Source organism: Lagopus muta, chromosome Z, assembly GCF_023343835.1.
Source record: "Lagopus muta isolate bLagMut1 chromosome Z, bLagMut1 primary, whole genome shotgun sequence".
Classification (NCBI taxonomy): Eukaryota; Metazoa; Chordata; class Aves; order Galliformes; family Phasianidae; genus Lagopus; species Lagopus muta.
The window spans coordinates 59,258,270-59,278,508 of record NC_064472.1 but is presented as its reverse complement, the minus strand read 5'-3'; the positions used below and the strand labels follow the sequence as shown (position 1 = coordinate 59,278,508).

General features: G+C 36.3%; 1 protein-coding gene across 1 annotated transcript in view; it reads left to right on the top strand.

The window, feature by feature from the left end:
- Window positions 1-20,239, top strand: part of ADGRV1 (adhesion G protein-coupled receptor V1) — a 251,698-nt gene that overhangs the window by 44,843 nt on the left and 186,616 nt on the right. Inside the window, exons 22-35 of the mRNA XM_048931822.1 lie at window positions 801-1,174; window positions 2,577-2,753; window positions 3,808-3,988; window positions 4,587-4,789; window positions 5,418-5,547; window positions 6,981-7,061; window positions 8,419-8,558; window positions 10,685-11,294; window positions 12,194-12,409; window positions 13,705-13,920; window positions 14,866-15,110; window positions 15,310-15,491; window positions 16,544-17,355; window positions 18,839-19,048. Coding sequence (XP_048787779.1) covers window positions 801-1,174; window positions 2,577-2,753; window positions 3,808-3,988; window positions 4,587-4,789; window positions 5,418-5,547; window positions 6,981-7,061; window positions 8,419-8,558; window positions 10,685-11,294; window positions 12,194-12,409; window positions 13,705-13,920; window positions 14,866-15,110; window positions 15,310-15,491; window positions 16,544-17,355; window positions 18,839-19,048 — 3,777 coding nt within the window. The remainder of the gene's footprint in view (window positions 1-800; window positions 1,175-2,576; window positions 2,754-3,807; window positions 3,989-4,586; window positions 4,790-5,417; window positions 5,548-6,980; window positions 7,062-8,418; window positions 8,559-10,684; window positions 11,295-12,193; window positions 12,410-13,704; window positions 13,921-14,865; window positions 15,111-15,309; window positions 15,492-16,543; window positions 17,356-18,838; window positions 19,049-20,239) is intronic.

Sequence of the window (20,239 nt, the reverse complement as noted above, 5' to 3'; positions counted from 1 at the left end):
TAGGATAGGATAGGATAGGATAGGATAGGATAGGATAGGATAGGATAGGATAGGATAGGATAGGATAGGATAGGATAGGATAGGATAGGGCAGGATAGGATAGGGCAGGATAGGATAGGAATGGAATGGAATGGAATGGAATGGAATGGAATGGAATGGAATGGAATGGAATGGAACAGAAATTAATATGAGTTATTGGCTTAGTATGTTTGTAAAAAGACAGCTGTGAATATATAATATGCTGAATAGTATAATCGTTCAGAGACATAGAAGTATTAATGCTACTGTGAAAAGCATTTGGAATTTGTGGATCTCTTCCTGAAATCTGTACAGCTGATGCAGTGGGGTGAAACCTGTGTTCGGAAATGCTAATGCAGTGTTTATGAGTATTGTGACAGTGGATCAGTAAAGAGAGTCAAAATTGGGTTTGTTAAGCAAAACAGAATGAAAGGAGTTGCAATTCAGTTCTGCAAATCTCTGGAGGTAAGGGGAAACCTCTGACCTCTAAACCTCATAAAATTAAGGGATTGTGACCATGTTAGGATTAATATTAGGATTAATGGGATGAAAAAACTTGGACAGTGTAAGATGGAATTGCTTGGCCTCTGATGACCTCACTGAAGCTCTGAGTCGAGGTTCAAACAACCTCCTCATTTTTTATTTCAAGATCAATGTTTCCAAATTCAGTGGTAATAAGCACGTTACTATTGATTTTTTAACAAAAAGAACAATTTAATTATAGGCTTCTACAGCTTCAGAGAAAAGCAGTAATGTGAGAAAAATTATAATTTTCTTCTCAGGTCCAGGAATAGTAAGAATTGGAGCAGGAATCAATGGCAGCAGTAGATACACAGGGCTAATGCAGGATGTAAGGCTTTATGAGCGTAAATTGACACGTGCAGAGATCTATGAACTCCATGCATCTCCTGCAAAAAATGATGTCCATCCTGTCTCTGGATATTTGGAGTATCAGCAAGGAGAGACCAATAAATCATTCATCGTGTCTGCAAAGGATGACAATGAGGAAGAAGGAGAGGAATTATTCATACTAAAGCTCATTTGTGTGCGTGGTGGAGCTCGCATTTCACAAGAAAATACCACAGCAAGATTAAGAATACAGAAAAGTGATAATGCTAATGGTTTATTTGGCTTCACTGGAGCATGTATCCCTGAGGTAAGGTGGTCAAAGGAAAATTGTAGGTGAAGTTCTGTGCACATAAAAATTACAGGACCAGCTGATGTGAACAAAGTCTTAATTTCACATTGTTTGGCATCGGTTTGGTTAATACTAACAGTGGTTGGTGGTTTTTTTTTTCAACTTTTAGTTTTTAAGAGGTTTTTTCTTTCAGTGTACTGTGTAAACTTGCTACTTTTTGGAGCAGATTGAAATAGTTATAAATCTTCTTCTGCTTTAATCAGGTATGAAAGGAATAACATGACTGCTGTTTTTATTAGTACTGTATTATTTTGGAGCAAAAAAATGAGTGAAGTTTGTGAACTGGGAGCTCTTACAGATTTTTAATTACATTCTGCTTAGTCAGAGTGCTAATGTGCAACATTTTTTAGAATAACTGCACTGCCTGAGTGATACTAGTTTTCAGTTTGGCTCGGTTTGCTTTTTGTGTGCCTACCATATGCTACGATAATGGATTCCTTTAGGTTCAAATGCCACTGAGATACAGTGATGCCACAGATCATCAACCACCCATAAAGAAAAATTAAAAATGTATACGGTATGTTAATTCTTTTGCACCTATCTTATGTCCATTTCACCAAGGAAGCATTAGAACTCTTAGTGATGACGCAGGAACACAGCAATGGTTTACCAGTAGTTTAACTTTGTGTGCATCCATCTACTAGAAAGCTGAAGTCATATGCAGTATCCACAGTGTATCATACGGCATCCCTGAAATTTACTTAGTTTCTATGATAACATTAACCTTTCTGGAAATTTTCAGATGAAATTATTTTCTATTTCCATGTTGCTATCGTTTATTTCTAAAACATATGGTCCATATGAATACATTTACAAAGATGTGAAATTCTTGCTATCTGTTAAGATAGACCTGTAAGGAGGACTGTAGTACAGAAAATTTTAAGTTCTTCTGAATTATGATGGTATAGTTTTTTATCTATATTTTTCTATGGTGTTCGGAAAAGGGATGACCCAAATCTTTCTGCAGATTATTGCTAAGGAAAATTAAAATAAACTGCATTAATATAAAGTAGTTTGAGTTGCTTTTGACTTGTATATTTCAAGCATATTAATTCTGTTTTTGACAAACAGCTTTGGGAAAGAGATTCTGTCCAGAGCAAACCTGTGTTGCTATTTTATATATATTACCTTAGTCCCAGGGGACACATTAGAAATTGTTGCAAATTCCACAACCATTGTTCTGACTGCCATCAAAGTCAGTTTCAGCTTCCTACAACTCCAAAAGAACTGAAGATAACATGACAGTGAATTTTTTTTTTAGCTGAACATTTGACTGACATTAGAAAATTCAACATTACGCATTTATTGTCTTGATTTACTCTTACATAAACAAACATTTAAAATTCTTGCTTTCTTCCAGATATCTGATGAAGGTTCCACTATATCCTGTGTTGTGGAGCGTACAAGGGGAGCCCTAGACTACGTGTATATAAAGTACATTATCTCACAGGTTGATTCCACTGGCATTAATTACTCTGTTACCGATTTTTCTAATAGCAGTGGCACTATCACATTCCTACCTTGGCAGAGATCAGAGGTAAACCCTACCTTCCTATTAACTATTCATGCTGTCATTTACAAACCTGCTGGAGAATACCTTCTGAGGGTCCCTGACAGGCTTTCATATCAGAGTGTTTATTTCACATACTTTTTGTCATATTTTGCTGCACTTTTTTCTTTTTCTTTTTTTTTTTTGTACCTCAGTTCAGGAGTTACAATTTGTGCATGTGTATTTGGCTGCACATAAAGTTAAATAAATGTATATATACAATATAGAAATGAATAACTATATTTCTGTACATGTGTATGTATACTTTTTAAAGTGCCAATAGTCCAGTTACTTTTGGAATTTATCACTTTTTGAACTGAACGCTGCAACCCAGATTTCTCTTCACATCAGTTAAATAGCAGTAAAGTTAACTGCTGGTCTTGCATCCAGCTTCTGTCTCGTTTTGCTTGAACTATTTTAATGAATTCAGTCCCGACTTGCATTTTTTACAGTTTTTTTACAGTTTTTTACAGAATTTTTACAGTTATTTGAAGTGGTGTGAGACCACAATACTGCAGAAAGTTCATGTGTGTTTTCTAGTAGTGTTTGTATAATGAGCATGAATTTTGAGTGGAGGATGCATCCTCAGTTTCATTTACATCAGTTTGCAGAATTCAGCGTGGACTGATGGAAATTCTGTCATTTGAAAGGAGCCCAGTGGTTTCACTAGAACTGAGAATTTGGTCCCAGTTAAATAACATAATAACTGATGAAAGCTTGCCATATCTGCACAGTTTGTTCATGTCATTAGTCGTTCAGCTTTAATTGTGGTGAATCGTATGACTGCATTTCATAGAATTATACAAAGCAGAATTTTCCTAAACTTTTCAAATATGTTTTCCTGGATAAGGTGTGTCTTGCATTATCCAGTGCCAAAAGGGCTCTTGCTCCACTGCCTTTTGGTCCATTACTTTCAGAACTACAAAACAGATACAGTTGGCTTCCTAATTAAAAAATTCAGTGAATTAGACAGGTTTGTGAAGCTCTTCATCATGCTGAATGTTGCATGGTTTGATTTTTCCATGATTTGATCCTTCTCTAGGTGTTAAATTTGCATGTTAATGATGATGACATTCCGGAGTTAAATGAATATTTCCGTGTGACATTAGTCTCTGCAGTGTCTGGAGATGGAAAACTAGGTTCAACTCCTACCAGTGGAGCAAGTATAGATCCAGAGAAGGAAACTACTGATATCAGCATCAGAGCTAGTGACCACCCATATGGTAACAATGATGGAAATCATACAGTCTTGTTTCAAATAATTGTGTAGTTCCTGCTAGTCAGATAAAATGTTTTCTTTGTCTTAATAACTGAAGAGGCAATGCCAAGTATTCCACTTTACCTAACTTGTGATTAATTCATTGCTTATATACCTGAAAGAATGCTGAATTATTCTTGAGAATTTTGAAAGAAGGCCTGGAAGCTTTGCTAATCAGACAGTGTTCCCCTTATGAGAACAAGTAAAGGCTACATGTTGATCTTGTGGAAACATTAGCAAATGGGATTTTCTAATAATGAGTGTCATTTTTGTATGCCTGTTATACCACTGAATAGCCAATAATGTGAGGCTCATTTGAGAAGAGCTGATTCTATTACAGTGCTGTTTCTTTATCGAGACTGACAAGAAGATCAGTGAGAAAGGAAGATACAGCACATCCCTGGAATCAGTGTGATGGATGCATAAGGATATATCAATATAAGTGATTTTTAATTTCAGAAAACATCACATATTATAAATATCATTGATTGATTTAAATTGATTATCATCATTTAAATTTGGTTAGAATAGAAGCCATATAAGTAATACTTCTTGTCTGCCAGGTCTGCTCCAGTTCTCTGTGGGGCCACCTCCTCAGCCAGGTGATAAAATGATACTTCCAGCTTCTTCTGTACCACATATTACTATTAAAGAAGAAGTTGGACACATCAGATTACTGGTTGTTCGTGCACAAGGCCTTCTTGGAACAGTTCTGGTGGAATACAGAACGGTGCCACTTACAGCTTCCAGTCCAAAAGATTACCAGGTATGGCCATTGCCAAAGTAGTATAATTATTTGGGGATTTAATTAGCATTATTTATCCTGAGCTGAACCCTTCAGTTTGACTACTTTACCCCAGCTACAGTTCTTTCATGGAAAGACTCCTTGATGTGATGAATAATGTGTAATATTCCCTTTAATGTATAAGTTGCTATATGACTTCTAGGTTCTTTCTATGTAGGAAGTTGCATTTCCTAAGAAAATATTCTGGTTTTGATTTTTTGTCTTAAGAGAGATGTCATATTGCAAGAAGGTTTTGTTTTGTTTTGTTTTTAATTTCCTTCAGATGCATGTTAAAGTATTACTGCAGATGCAGGTTAAATTATGTATATACATACTGGAATTTCTACATACTTAAATAAAAGTCTGCGTTTGTATACATTTGCTTGTCCAACTGATAAATTGTGAAAAAAAAATTAGAAATGAATACAGATGTTCACTGGTCCATCCATTTAGGTGTCCTTTTTTGTAGAAGATTCATCAGATTTTTTTTTTAAAGCATAAGTAAAAAAATAGATGTTTTGAAAAAGACAAAATGAAGGTTTTATTTCTTTTTTTCATATGGAGGAAAACATTAGAACAAAAATATATATGAAGAGCTTTCGTATTGCAGGCTGTCATGGGCACACTTGAATTTCAGCCAGGAGAAAGATACAAGTACATTACAGTTAACATCACTGATAATTCTATTCCTGAATTAGAAAAAACATTTGAAGTGGAGCTGTTGAACCCAGAGGGAGGAGGTAAGTCACTTTCATCAATTACTTAGTTGTATTTTCATTAACTCTATTCATTAAAATCTTGTCTTTACTAGTATCATTTCCATGTAATTTCTGAAAAGAAACAAAAACCACTCCTGCATTCCTCAAGCAGCATTCTTTTTTCTTAGGAAAAAAAAATACTCCTTAGTTCATTTGTTAATCTTAGTAAACAAGCAGACACGTAAAGGCAGTTGCTGCTTTTTCACTTTATGTAACAATAGTTGGTAATGAGAATTAAAATAATACAGAAAATGTATTAATAACTCATTGCATTTCAAAATTTTGAGTATTTATAAAATGTTTAAAGCTAAGTGGTCAAAGTGTGCAAGTGGTTGTTGCTGATTGAAAAAAAAAGTTTTTTTTTAATGAGAGAAATTATAAAACATTGGCTCATAATGTGCTCAGTTGGGTTATTGTACTAGGTTGTGGATGTAGAGAGGTTTGGGAGTAACAGCCAAGTTACAGCTGTTAGGTAGTTATTTGTAAGGCCAAGAAGAATGCTCCAGTTACTGGTTTAAGGTGCTAGGACAGCAAGAATCAGTGGTTTCCCTAATCCCTTAAAGAAGCTTATTTAGTTGGAGAAAATTTTTAGAGGAGATTTAATGTCTTGTTCTGGGGAAATAAATTATTGGAAACACTGAGAGTCATATATTGATTTTTTTTTTTTTTTAATGGATTTTGTGGAACTGTGGTACTTTATAGAAAGTTGTGTCACACTATCTTGAATAAAACCAGCTGTCCACTGTGATTGTACGTGTCTATGGTATAGTGTAGCCTTAGTGATTCTTTTGATAAAATTAATAGACTTCTCATGTATTTCATCTTTTTGGTTGAACAGTTGTTTTGTTAAGAGAAGTAAAACCTTTCTTTTTCAAATGACTTTGTCAGAGAACTTAAAACTAAATTTAAGAATCCAGTAGGTAGATAACCTCCCTAAAATGAACTCTCTTTTTGGTCTGCAAAGTACACGGCAAGCACAAAGTTCAGGGTAAAGTCTCCATTAGTTAAGCTTTCTGCAGATCTTCCCAACTTTCTGACATGTTCTCACTTTGTGAGATGTTAGAATGAAGGGTCTGGAGTGCTTTCCTTGCATTATTTCAAATTTACATTTCTCTATGACAAACTTCAGGAGTGAGAAAGGTAAAATACAAAAAGTGGATACAGAAAGGAAAAGAAAGACAAAAATAGGTGCAGATGCTTTCTTCCCTTCTGCCCTCCCAGTGCTATGCCCAATGTCATAAATTAAGAAATTTTAATCAGAAATACTGTACACTTTCGTAACTGTAGTTCATGCCTTTCTAGAATGCTTTTCTCTTTTTTCTCTTGTTGCCCTGAATTGTTTAAATTACCCTCTGCTTACTCTGTATTTATAAATGTATATATGTGTATATATGTGTGTGTCTGTCATCTAAAAGTTGCTGAGCTCTTTAGAAATGATGGCAGTGGTAGTGGTGATGGGAACATGGATTTCTTCCTTCAAACTGCCTATCAACATGGTAAGCATTTTTGGATTAACCTTAATTTCTTTATTGCTAACTGCAGTACCCCTCATAAATTATTCCATTGACATAGCTTATAATAGTGTTACTTAATTTGTAGCTTCAGATGATACATTTAGGTCTATCATAGATGTTCTTTGCCCTGTTAAGGCAGGCTTACTTTCAATAGCAGTCAATACTGAATGTAACACAGAAAGTAACAGCTTCTCTATCTTTAAAACTATATTGTTGTAAAACACAGTATTGTTAATCAGCAAGTATAGGCTGCAAAATTATTTTTGCTGGCAATATCAAATTTTCTGGAGAACAAAGAACAAAGACACTTTTTAAATGCAGGGTAATCTAAGAATGACCTGACTACATGTTTTGGTACTTGTTTTATTTTACTTTGAGTCTCTATATGTCAAAAACACTCTTCAAGAAAAATAAGCCTTGATAGGTTTTCTTAAAGGAATGCTTTCTTTTTTATTTTATTTTATTTTATTTTATTTTATTTTATTTTATTTTATTTTATTTTATTTTATTTTATTTTATTTTATTTTTGTCAGTTTCTTTAAGTTTCTAACTATATCATGGCATACAGAGAAAAAATGCAAAAAAAAAAAAAAAAACCCAAAAACAACTATATGCAGAAAACCTGAAAATTGAGGGAAAATTCTAATTATACATGCCTATCACTTGAGCCCTACTGACCTGAAAAATGTCTTTTAGCGCCCATTATATAGTATACTCCACAGTGACAGTCTGATTTTCTGATTTATTTGTAAATTCAGAGGAGTTCAGCTTGTAACTAGCCAGTGGTTTAACAAAGTTTTGGAGCTCCAGGCATGTAATGTTTCCTCATCTGTGTTTCCAGAAATTGTTTTTTTAAGTGCCAGACTCTTTTTAAGCAGCAAGTTATTTTAGCCAAGATGATAATTGTAGTAGTAAGACTTCCTGGATTTATTTATTCTTCTTTATTTTAATTCCAGTTGCTGTTATGATAGCACTTGCTTTTATCCAGTGTACACTGTTAAAAATGTGTTTCATTGTCTAACTCACTACCACCCTAAATTTTGATTGATATTCATTAATTAAATGATGAGGTTTTTTTCTGTTCTTCCCTTAAAATAGTTTTAGTTATTATTTTGTTTTGGTATGTTTTTCCGCATTAGAGTTGCCAGGACTGTGTTATTGCAAGTCAGTTCTTTATCCATTTGTATAGTTATTGTCATTATTCTACACTTATTTAAAAAAAAAAAAAAAAAAAGGCTTAAGTGCAGATATGTGCTTTTTATAAGAATGATGTAAGAATTTCATGTAAGAAATAATGCTAGAAAAAAATAATAACTCATTTTGGAACTTGTACTTACAGCCAGTTTGGGGATTGCATCACACATCATTGTGACTATTGAAGCTTCTGATGATGCTCATGGCATGTTTGAGTTCAGTGCTGAGTCACTCTCGGTGAATGGAACTGAGCCTGAAGATGGAGATAGCAATATCGTGCTGGAGGTTAGAAAGTTCTGGGTCTCATACTGCTGTGCAGTCCTGTTCTATTCTGTTTTTACATTGTTTTGTTTACCCTTGGCCTACAAGTTTTTAACCTGGCTTTATCATGCGCATCTGTTTTGTCACTTGGGAAGAGCAGACTTTGGGCTGCTCAGGGAACCAATTGTTAAAAGTCCCCTGAGATACTGTTTCTGTATGCAGTTATTAGAGTCCATCAATGCTGGTCAGTTTTTAAGCACCACCTCTGAAGTGCACAAAAGCAGGTAATCCCAAAACATCAGAAGTCAAGAAAGTTGGGCAGAAAGCCGGTTTGGCAGAGCAGGGATCTTCTTGAGATTTAGGTAGGAAAAGAAAGTGTATGGCCACTAGAAGCAAGCTTTGGTTACTTAGGAGGACTGCAAGGTTGATGTTTCCCATCTCTCTGCAGAGAGAAAGTTTGTGTAACCAAAGCTCAATTATAGTTGAAGCCAGCCAATACTGTGAGGGGCAATAAGAAAGTATATTAACAGCAAAATATTGTTCCTTTATTTGATGAGGATGGCCACCTCAAAAATAAGGACATAAATAACATGAAAACACTCATTATGGGCTCCCTCCAGAGCTCTGAGTTATGGAACTGCGTCTTTGGTAATGATCAGCTTCTCTCCAAATCTATGGTGCCTGATGAAATTCATCCCAGGCTACTTAAAGAGCTGACTGATATCATTATGGGACTTTTCCCAATTATTTTTCAACAGTCTTGGAAATCTGGAGAGGTCCCAGTTAACTGGAGGTTGGCAAATGCTGTCCCTTATCTTTAAGAAAGGCAAGAAAGAAGACCCCACTAATTACAGGCATATTAGTCTCACTTTGGTGCCTGTTAAAATTCTGGAGAAAGTCCTGGGAGTTACTGAGAAACACCTGAAAGATGATGCAGTCATTGATCAGAGTCAGTACAGGTTCACAAGGGAAAGTCCTGCTTAAGACATTTACTGTCCATTTACAACAAATTACTCATCTTGTGGAAAAAGGACAGTCGACTTATGTAATCCCTTTGGATTTCAGCAAAAATTTTGATGCTGTTTCTCACAGTGTCCTGGATAAAATATCCAGCATACAAATAGGGTAAAACATACTGTGATGGTTGAAGAAGTGGCTGACAGATCAGGCTCAGAGGTTTTTAGTAAATTATGTAACATTAGGCTGGTAGCCAATCACTGACTGAGTTCTGTATGACTCCATTTTAGGGCCAGTTCTCTCCAATGCTTTTAAAAATGATCTGTACTTGAGTGCATAGCAACTAAGGTTGCATACTGAAATCAAATTAAGAGGAGCTGTTGAATTGCTTGATCTTTAGAGGGTCCTTGTGGAAAGACCATGTCAAATTGGTGGGATATGCAATACCAACTGTATGAATTTTAAGAAGAGTAGGTGCCAGATTCCGTAGGTGGGGCAGGACAGCTCCAGCTGTATGTACAGACTGAGGAGAGCAGTCCCACAAAAAGGGAACTGTGGATTCTGGCTGACACAGTTGAATGTGAGACAGCAGTAATGCCCTGGAGCCCAGAGGGCCGGCTGAGCGCTTGTGTGCTGCAGCCCCAGCGCTGGCGCTGGGCAATGGAGGGGTTGTGCCTTTTGCTGTGTGCATTGCGGCCTCACCTCCAGCAGGTTGGGTGCCACAGTGTAAGAAGGGCATAAAGATATTACTGAGCATCCAAAGGGGCTACAGGTGAGGAAGGGTCTGGAGGACAAGATGTATGAGGAGCGGCTGTGGTCCCTGGGTGTGCTCAGCACAGAGCAGAGGAGCTGAGGAGAGCCCTCCTGGCAGCTCCTCACGGGGAGTGGAGGGCAGTGCTGAGCTCTGCTCTGTGTGACAGTGAGAGGCCCGAGGGAGCGGCATGGAGCTGCGTCAGGGAAAGGTCTGCACCAGAGGGCGGTGGGCATGGAGCGGGCTGCACAGGGTGTTTCGACAACATTCAGACAGAGGATTTGAATGTAGAATGGTCTTGTGTGGAGCCAGGAGTTGAACTTGATGATCCTTGTGTGTCCCTTCCAACTCAGAATATTCTGTAGTTCCATGACTTTGCTCTATACCATCTTTTCTTTTTTATTGCACCAAAACCACAGAAATCTTTGTATTTTCCACTTAGATTGTGAGAACTCATGGGGCCCTGTCTGAAGTGACTCTGCACTGGATCATAGACTGTGATCTTACTGAAGATCTGATCTCTGCATATGGAAACATAACATTCGATGTTGGTCAAGTGAGAGCAAACATCACAATACAGGTTTCTCCTGATGACGTTCCTGAACTGGATAAGATGTTTTCAGTTTTGATCATCAACGTTTCCAGTGGTCGCCTTGGAAACCATACTAAAGCAACATTAACAGTTTTAGCTAATGATGATCCATATGGACAGTTCATCTTTTCTGAGAAAAACAGACCAATAAAAGTTGAGGAAGAAACAAAAAATATCTCTTTGACAATAGTAAGGCTTGGTGGTCTCCTCGGTACAGTAATGGTAACATACAGAACTCTAGGTGATGATGAAAAGTCATCCTTTCTTCCAACTAACGTTGTTAGAGCAATACAAGGAGAAGATTATATACCCATTACTGGCTATGTTGTCTTTGCTGCCAATGAAAGAGAGGCCACAATATCTTTACCTATTTTAGATGATGATGATCCTGAGAGGTCAGAATCTGTTTTTGTGGCTCTAAACAATACTGTTTTGATTGAAAAAGTGCAAGATCGGCCAAGTAAGTATCTTACATATGTAAACCAAATATTCAAGTATGCAGGCTAATGCTTAAGCTCTGTGGGATAAAATGCAATAATTGAAATTACAATAAATATTTACCTCTACCTAACTCAGTATGGTTAAGAATTCTATAAGTAGTATATGTTAGAGTATGTAATATTCAGTATGATAATTCTGTGTCTACCGACAACTTATATTTCCTTTATCACTAAATTTTGTCATGGGTTGATAAGCATTTTTTTATCCCTTTTGCATTTGCCTTAGGCAAGGCCTTCTAGGTTAAATGTCTTACTGTATTGGTTTTATGCATAAAAGTGATGCAGCATTCACTTGATGATGTTTCTCTGAAGCCTATATTAGGAAATGTTAGTTCCACTTGATGAAAGCCAAAACAGCCTTTTAAAATGTAGGTGGTGTAGAATCACGCATGCATACTGTTTTTCATTAGTGCATAGATGTTTGCTTGATCCTTTATTCTGATAAATTCTGGTCATTACAGCCTGATTTATATTGAAGAGCTTCTTTGACATGCCTCACTGCTTCCCCATCCTACCCAAGATTAATCATAATTTTAAGGGAAGCTTTACCAATAATTCTGCTGGGAACTGGCAGGTTGCTTATATTTCAAAATTATATTGTCCTATAGACAAATAAACAAATAATTTTGATAATAGCTTACCTCATCTTTATGCCACAGCAAGGTGAATTAATAAGTTAAAAAATAGGATTCTCTACCATAATATAATACAAATACTAAAAGTATCTTCATTTTATTTTGTCAAAATGTAAAATGATTGCTTTGTTAAAGGTAGTAGTGGCTCACATGCCTATGAACTTTATAGCAACATAGAAAAAATTTCAGACTTGTTCTCACTAAGTTGTTATTTCACATTTCAGTTGTAAATTCTCCTCGTCTTGGATCAGCGAGTGAGACAATAGCTCATGTAATTATCAATGCCAATGATGATGCTTTTGGAACACTTCAGCTTTCAGCTTCAATTGTGCGAGTTGCTGAAAATTATGTTGGACCAATCATTAATGTGACCAGAACTGGGGGAATTTTTGCAGATGTTTCTGTGAAATTTAAAGCTATGCCAATAACTGCAACAGCAGGTAAGAAATCAGAACAGCAGAAATACATATTGTGTGTTAAAGCGGACAGGGCATTTTGTATGCTTTTACTAACCAAAGCAAACAAGTGTGTAACAAATGCAGGCAAATGAAACAAGCAGAAAAAAAATGAAATGTGGTATTTACTCACTGTGTTCAGGAGACAGCAATCCAAGCCCTGTGTGACCACATCACACTTTAAATAGCTCGAAGTCATTACCACTGAAGAATCTAGCAAGAGAGATAAGAAAAGGAAGTGGCTATTCATTTCCCTAGTGGCTGCTTGCGTCTTCGAATTGGAAAAAGAAAAAAAACAAACATAAAAATAATAAAAAAGTTTTTCATAAAAATCCCATAATGGTATTTGTAGGTACTTCCTAGTCCTTCCTATTTAAACCTGTCATGCATGGCTCATATGAGTTTATTGGAAGCGAATTGAGAGCTAGAGGCTCCGCTGTGAAACAGAAAAAAACCTAATCAAAAGTCAAGAAGCCTTTTACTTCTAAAGAGAAGAGAAAGAGATGAAGTTTTGCAGTTGGTTCCTGAAGTAGGAAAAGCTACATGAGGAAACCAGCAACCTCATGAACTACAGACTGAAGCCTCTCCTAACTGATCAAACCCACTGCATTTTAGCTGTGCTCCAGGCTGAGTTATATATATTATTATTATTATATATTATATTATATAATATTATTATATTATAATATATATAATATTATATTATTATATATTATATTATTATTATATATATCAATATATTTCCAATTATTTTCTGAAGGGGAGTCATTATCTATTATATCTTAGTTGTTAATCAGGCATTCTTAGGGGAAGGTCTGCCTAAAATGAGATCTGCATGCACAGTATTCCCGTTCAGTAAAATCTACTTTGACAAAGGTACTTCTGTTTACTTTATCTCCTGGAATGCCAAACAACTATCAGAAATCAAAGACAGAAGTATCTCAGTAGTGTGATCTTCTCAACGGAAGAGAATAATGGACGTTTTGTAATTGCCTTTTGGTCTCACAGTTTACATTCTGTTTTGGCCAAGCTGAGTTTTAGTCTAACCCATTTAGATATCTAGAAAGCATCAGGAAATAAAAAAGATTATGTTCCCTGGCTTTGAAGATTAAAAAAAAAAAAAAGGATATTTCAACACAAAGAAATGCATGTGTAAGCAAAAAAGATAAATATTACTGATGATAAATATTAGTGGTGTTCCATTATAAGCCATAACATTTTAATATCTTCTGTGTTTTTATTATTTTTGGTTTTTTTTTTCATTTGATCTACAAATCTAGGAGAGGACTACAGTGTAGCCTCATCAGATGTTGTCTTACTAGAAGGAGAAACAAGTAAAGCTGTGCCAATTTATATAATTAATGATATCAATCCTGAAGTTGAGGAGTCCTTTTATGTTCAGCTGCTGAATCAAACAACAGGTGGAGCTCTGCTTGGATCTTTGACTAGGGCAATTATAATTATCGAGGCTTCGGATGACCCATTTGGATCTTTTGGTGAGTCTTGCCTGATTTTTCTCTTCTGTTAACATTTTTACTACAGGTTTGTGATTCTGTGAAGATAAAGAGGAGGTCTAGTTGAAGATAGTAAAGGACAAAGTAAAATTGTTATATGTTATAATGAAACATATAATGAAGGTGTAATGGTACTTTAATATTGCAAGATGCAATGAACAGTCAGTTCATATATTGATTTTTTCCTAAGTGAACGGAAAATGGATTTTAAAGTCTCTTCTAAAGGTGATGGGTAGAATTTGAATTTCTTAAACAAAACAAAACACCTTTTTATTTATTCTAAGTGCTGAATTCCTGCAATAGATTTTACCCAAACTCTACGTGCCAATATCTGTTTAAATAGTTTAGTCTCTTTATTTTACTAAGTATTTAGATGAAGCTTTCTTTACTGTGAGAGTGATGAGCTGCTGGAACAGGCTGCCCAGAGAGGTTGTGGATGCCCCATCTCTAGAAGTGCTCAAGGCCAGATTGGATGGAGCCCTGGGCAGCCTGGTCTAGTATTAAATGGGGAGGTTGGTGGCCCTGCCTGTGGTGGGGTTTGGAGATTTGTGATCTTTGAGATCCCTTCCTACCTGGGCCATTCTGTGATTCTGTGAAAGCAGGCTGGCTGTCATGCTAAAAATTTCCTCACTGGAAATTGTAACAAGTGTGTCTTTGAAGAGATTAGAAATATCTCATGGCTTGTGTTGAACAAAGGATGTGGTGGAATGAACTTTTGGGAAGAGAAGTGAAGGCTTAATTTGTGTGGTTATTTTCTCAGTAAATAAAAATATTAATACTGAATGTTCAGTTTTTGTTTTAAAGATGATTAACAGTGATTTATTTAACTTCGTAATCAAGTGAAATAATACTGTATATAAATAAGAATGATACTTTTACTTCAAATATTATGACTAATGTAATAGACCTCTTTGTGCTGGATTTTAGTTTTTCAGATCACTGAATTCACTGTGGAGGAGCCTGAATTTGGATCAGTACCCATAGATCTGCCAGTAATCCGCAATGCTGGAACTCTTGGTGATGTGACTATTCACTGGATTGCTACCATTGATGGACATCTTGCTGATGCTGACCTGCAGTTTGCTACAGGCAATATTACTTTTGCCCCTGGAGAAACCTTTCAGATGCTGCTGTTGGAAATCCTGGCTGATGATGTTCCAGAAATAGAAGAAGTAAGTCAAGCAGTTAAATCTTTCTTGAACATTATTTGAGTTTTTAATTGTTGTAGAAATAGGTGTAGTGGAAAACAATAAATGTTCTGGCAGGGAAATGTAGGATGTTCCTTTTATACACATCCTATCATTATTGTTAGAAATACCACAAATTGTTTAGCTGCATTAATTGTTTCTCTTTTTTTTTTTTCTTCTTGAGATTGTCCTTGTAGTATTAACTCAGGCCTCCAATGGTGGTGCTATTGGGGTAGATGGCATGGCAAAAATTACAATACCTGCCAATGATAATCCTTATGGCACAGTTTTCTTCCATCAATCCTTATATCGAATCCAGGAGCCACTAGAAAGAAATTTGCTTGCAAACATAACAGTCAGACGAAGGTTTGTACATTGCTTCCTTTATTTAAAATTATAAATTTCTTACCTTTAATCTTTGCCATAATGTCAAATTTCATTTTCAGTATTCACAGCAGTTCTCTGATCTGCCAACTCAACACATTTTCATTTCAGATACATTGTTTCTGCTTACTATGAGTGTACATTGTACAGTGTACTTATGTGTAATATATGTTGAAAAGTACAACATAAACGTTCTGTACACATGGTACGTGATGATTCTTTCTATTCATCTAATCATCAGATTATTTAGGCCTGCTCAATACCCTGCTCCTATCATTTGAACTGAAGGACAAAATAAGCCAACACTTGCAGAACTGAAATAAAAAAGAAAATGAAAACAAGATTCATGTATGTGACCTGTTTACACAAATGGATAGAGATAGGAGGAAGGGGAATGGTTTTAAACTAAGACAGGGGAGGTTTAGGTTACATATTAGCAGGAAGTGTTTCACACAGAAGGTGCTGACACTGGAACAGGTTGCCTAAGGAGGCTGTGGATGCCCCATCCCTGGAAGCATTCAAGGCCAGGCTGGATGTGGCTCTGGGCAGCCTGGTCTGCTGGTTGGTGACCCTGCACATAGCAGGGGGGTTGAAACTAGATGATCATTGTGGTCATTTTCAATCCACCCCATCCTATGATTCTGATTCTATGATCTTAAAGGAAAGATGACCAGGCTAGGCAGCACTGGCTTTTTCTCCATTGCCAGTGAAGAGAACTAGCAAGTCCTAAGAAGACAGAGCTAATTCCTAGAAAAAAATGTTTACTATTATGCATTCTTAACAGAGTATTATACAGGCTATAAACAATCAAGCCTGCCATCTACAACACAAACAAACAAGCAAAAACCCCTCAGTTATTTTTGGTATTAGCTTCAAAGGAAATGCATTTTAATCCATTACTTGGAATTTTTCATCAATTCAGAAATGGCCAGTCATTTATTTATTTTTTCTTCACTTGTATTCTTAACTCAGAAACAGAGTATTAGACAGACTTTGTCAACTAACAAGACTTTCTTTATTATAATATCTTTTAGTGAGGGAAGATTTGGTCAGCTGCAGATTTTCTACAGCACGTCTGAGACTGATGTTGTAGCTCTTGCTGTTGAGCAAGGTCAGGATATCCTGGCCTATTATGAGTCTCCTGTACAAGGAATTCCTGACCAACCATCCAAGACCAGAGTGAATATGTCAACAGCAAGTGACCCAGTGTATGTCTGCGCAACTCAGTGCCTAAAAGAACAAGCCTGTTCAGCCTTTACGTTTTCCAATGCCTCTGGGATTCCTCTCTGCCTTTGGCTGACGTCGGAGATCAGCTCTTTAACTAACACTTCAGGATTCTGGACCTACAAGAAAAACTTTACTAGTGCATTCACTCTATTTAGCACACAAGCCAGTGCTGGCAGTGACTATCAACCTGTTACAAGACAATGGGCCATCATGGAGGAAGGAGAAGAATTTGCAAATCTCACAGTTACCATACTGCCTGATGATCTGCCAGAACTGGATGAGAAATTCACCATAACCCTTTTGAAAGTTGAACTAATGAACATTTCAGCAAGCCTAAAAAATCAACCAACTATAGGACAGCCAAATACTTCCACAGTTATCATAATGATGAATGGAGATGCATTTGGAGTATTTAAGATCTACAGTGTAAGTCCCAATGCATCAGAGAAGGGCCTGTACATTGAAGTAGAGGAACGTCCTCAAGCCAGTGTGCAGCTAATGATACACAGAACAGAAGGCAGCTTGGGACAGGTGACAGTGCAGTGGCATGTAACTGGTGGAACTGCTACCCCAAACGTGGATTTTATAGGTGTTGGTGAGACTCTGGTGTTTGCTGAAGGTGAGGCAAGGTTTAGTTTTCTCTTTTATAAGACTAACAAAAAGTAAAAAGAACCCAAGTACACAATTCTTTGGATGTTTTTACAAGTAACAGCTTATTCTTAGGCTTTATCTCCCTGAATGTGCAGGATATGTGTGCAAAAGAGAATGTTTGAGCATTACTTTACAGGATTGTCTTGCAGAACACACACAGTGGTACTGAAAAAAAAAAAAAGAAAACCATAAGTATCTGTGTTTTGTTAAAGAGGTATTGCAGTGTGCTGCTTTATAAAGATTTCCTTTACATGACGTAAGGAATAATAATGCTAAAGAGAGTTGCAGGCATCAAGGATAATGGTAATGAGAATCAGACCTAGTTTTTTTGTTAGCCTTCTGTCAGAATGCTGCTAATTTTTCATGGTGTCTAGTTTAAATTCTGAGATCATATTAATTGCATTATGTAGCAACATACTTAAAAATTTTATGAACAGGACAAACAAACCACCGGCAGACTTAGCTTTTGTATCATCCAATGTGACACGTTTAATGATGTATTTTATATTTTCAAAGCCCATGCTGATGAAGCAGGTATATTGAAAACAATTTGTAGGAGTGTGGTAAGGATTACAGTGTGCTAGCTAGTTTGATAAATCATCTAAATGTAAAAGATGGTTTCTCTTTTTCTGCTGGACAAGATTCTGAGGCTGGCTTATAACTACATCAGTGGTTAATGGTTTAGTCAAAACTGTTTTATAACTATTTTAAAAGACAATGTAGCAGCAAAAATGTGTACTTTGAAAATTGATAGTCTCATAACTATAAAACACGGCTGACTTCTGCATGTGCATTGCATAACAGGATTGTATTGTAAATTTTTTTGATATATGGAGATTAGAGATTGATAGTGTTTCCTACTCATATTATTATTCTTTGATAGTCTCAGAAGCAAGGAACTGACATAGTGACAGCCCATTTTAAAGCATTCCCTGGCACAATAAATATATTTAAATTGAGTGTTCATACTTATGCATATGGTTTATCAGAGAGCTTAGGCACTTGCTAATTTAAAAGAATGGCTTTTTTAAAAAAAAAAAATAACATTCCTCTCTTCTAAGTTAAATTTTAAATTCAGAAAATATGTAATGCAACTAAAGAATTCAGGACATTAAAAAATAATTCCTATGTTGTTAATTTCTATATAGTGTGATTGTAAAATGTGATAATTTCATTGACCTAAAGTGAAAGTTCAAAAATAGTTGAATGAAGCTGCATAATGTCACTCAGTAAATGTCTAGCAATATAGGTAAGGGTGATTGAAAACGGTTTATGAGCTGGCTCGGCCCAGTTCCTTGACTAGTGAGGCGACCATGACAGACTCATACACTTCTGTGCTGTTTTTTTTTTTTCTCCTCATGAATCTTTCCTTTCAAAATGAGATCATTATCTGTTTCACAAGGTGATATCCGTGTGCATGTGTATGTTTATATGAATTCTTCTCTGTGTAGGTGAAACAAAAAAGATGGTTGTGCTGACCATTTTAGATGATCCAGAGCCAGAGGATAATGAAAGCATCAAAGTCAGCCTTGTTCATACTGAAGGAGGGAGTCGGATTCTGCCCAGTTTTGACACTGTCACAGTGATTATTCTAGCAAATGATAATGTGGGAGGAATTATAAGCTTTCATACAGCCTCAAGATCAGTTATTGGTCGTGAAGGTGAGTCTTTAGTGATGACCATGCTCAGTTTAACATTGGTTTCCATCTTTGTGCCTTCTGTTGATAAGAGTGATTGTTTCACTGTTCAGAGAATGCCAGCAGGAAGAGAGTAATCACATGAAAGGCATGAATTTTAAACTCTTGCAAGTATTTAGAGAATCACAGAATGGTTAAGGTTGCAGAGATATCAGGAGACCATCAGGAGACCACCCAACTCTGCTCCAGCAGGGACACCCAGAGCAAGGTGCCCAGATTCATGTCTCCTTTTGAAGATCTGCAAGGAGGAGACACCACAGCCTCTCTGGGCAGTCTGTGCCACTGCTCCTTTACATGCACAGAACAAAATGGTGCCTCATGGTCAGAGGGAACCTCCTGAACATCCTGTGCGCCATTGCCTCTGGTCCTGGCATTGAGCACAGTGAACAGAGACTGGCTGCATCCTCTGTGCGCGCCCTCTTCAGGAATTTATAGAGACTTGTGAGATTCCCACTGAGCCTCCTCCAGTCTGAGTAGTTTCTGCTCATTACAAAAGTTGGTATTTGTTCAGTAGCACTTTTAACATTCAGGAATCAGTTAGAATTCATATTAACATTTTTGTCTGGATACGAAAGTTGACAAGGAAACCTGGGTCTGTAACTACATACTTGAAGTATGTAAAAAGGATGTATTGGACTTCCGTGTTTGGATTACAGTGAATTGGCTTTGTCATAAGGTACTTTTCCCAGTTCAGTGAAAATACACTGTATTTTATAAAGTTGTATTTAAAAAAAAATTGTTTTCTGTTTTCAGCAAACCATTTTTCTGCTAAGTATTTATTTGTTTTTAATGGATATGCAGAATTCTCAAATAGGATACAGTTAATTTCAGTGCAGTGCTTTACTGGGTCATATAGAGTAGGAGTCTGTCCTCAGATATATGATTGTAGAAGTGGAATCTTTGTAATGTTTATACTTTCTCTGGAACCTAAATTTTGTGTACCTGAAAGATGCTTGTGAAATATGGATGTGATATCCCTACCTATTATAAATAAGCATCTGTCCTCTGCTGTGAATGTGTTGACTAATACTACCAGTTTTGCCTGCTGATTTATTCCATGTTGATATAACATGGAAATTTCACATGTCCACATTGAAAATATTTAATATGAGTTGTATAATTGCAAGTTCAGAGCTGTATTCTCTACTTTTTACA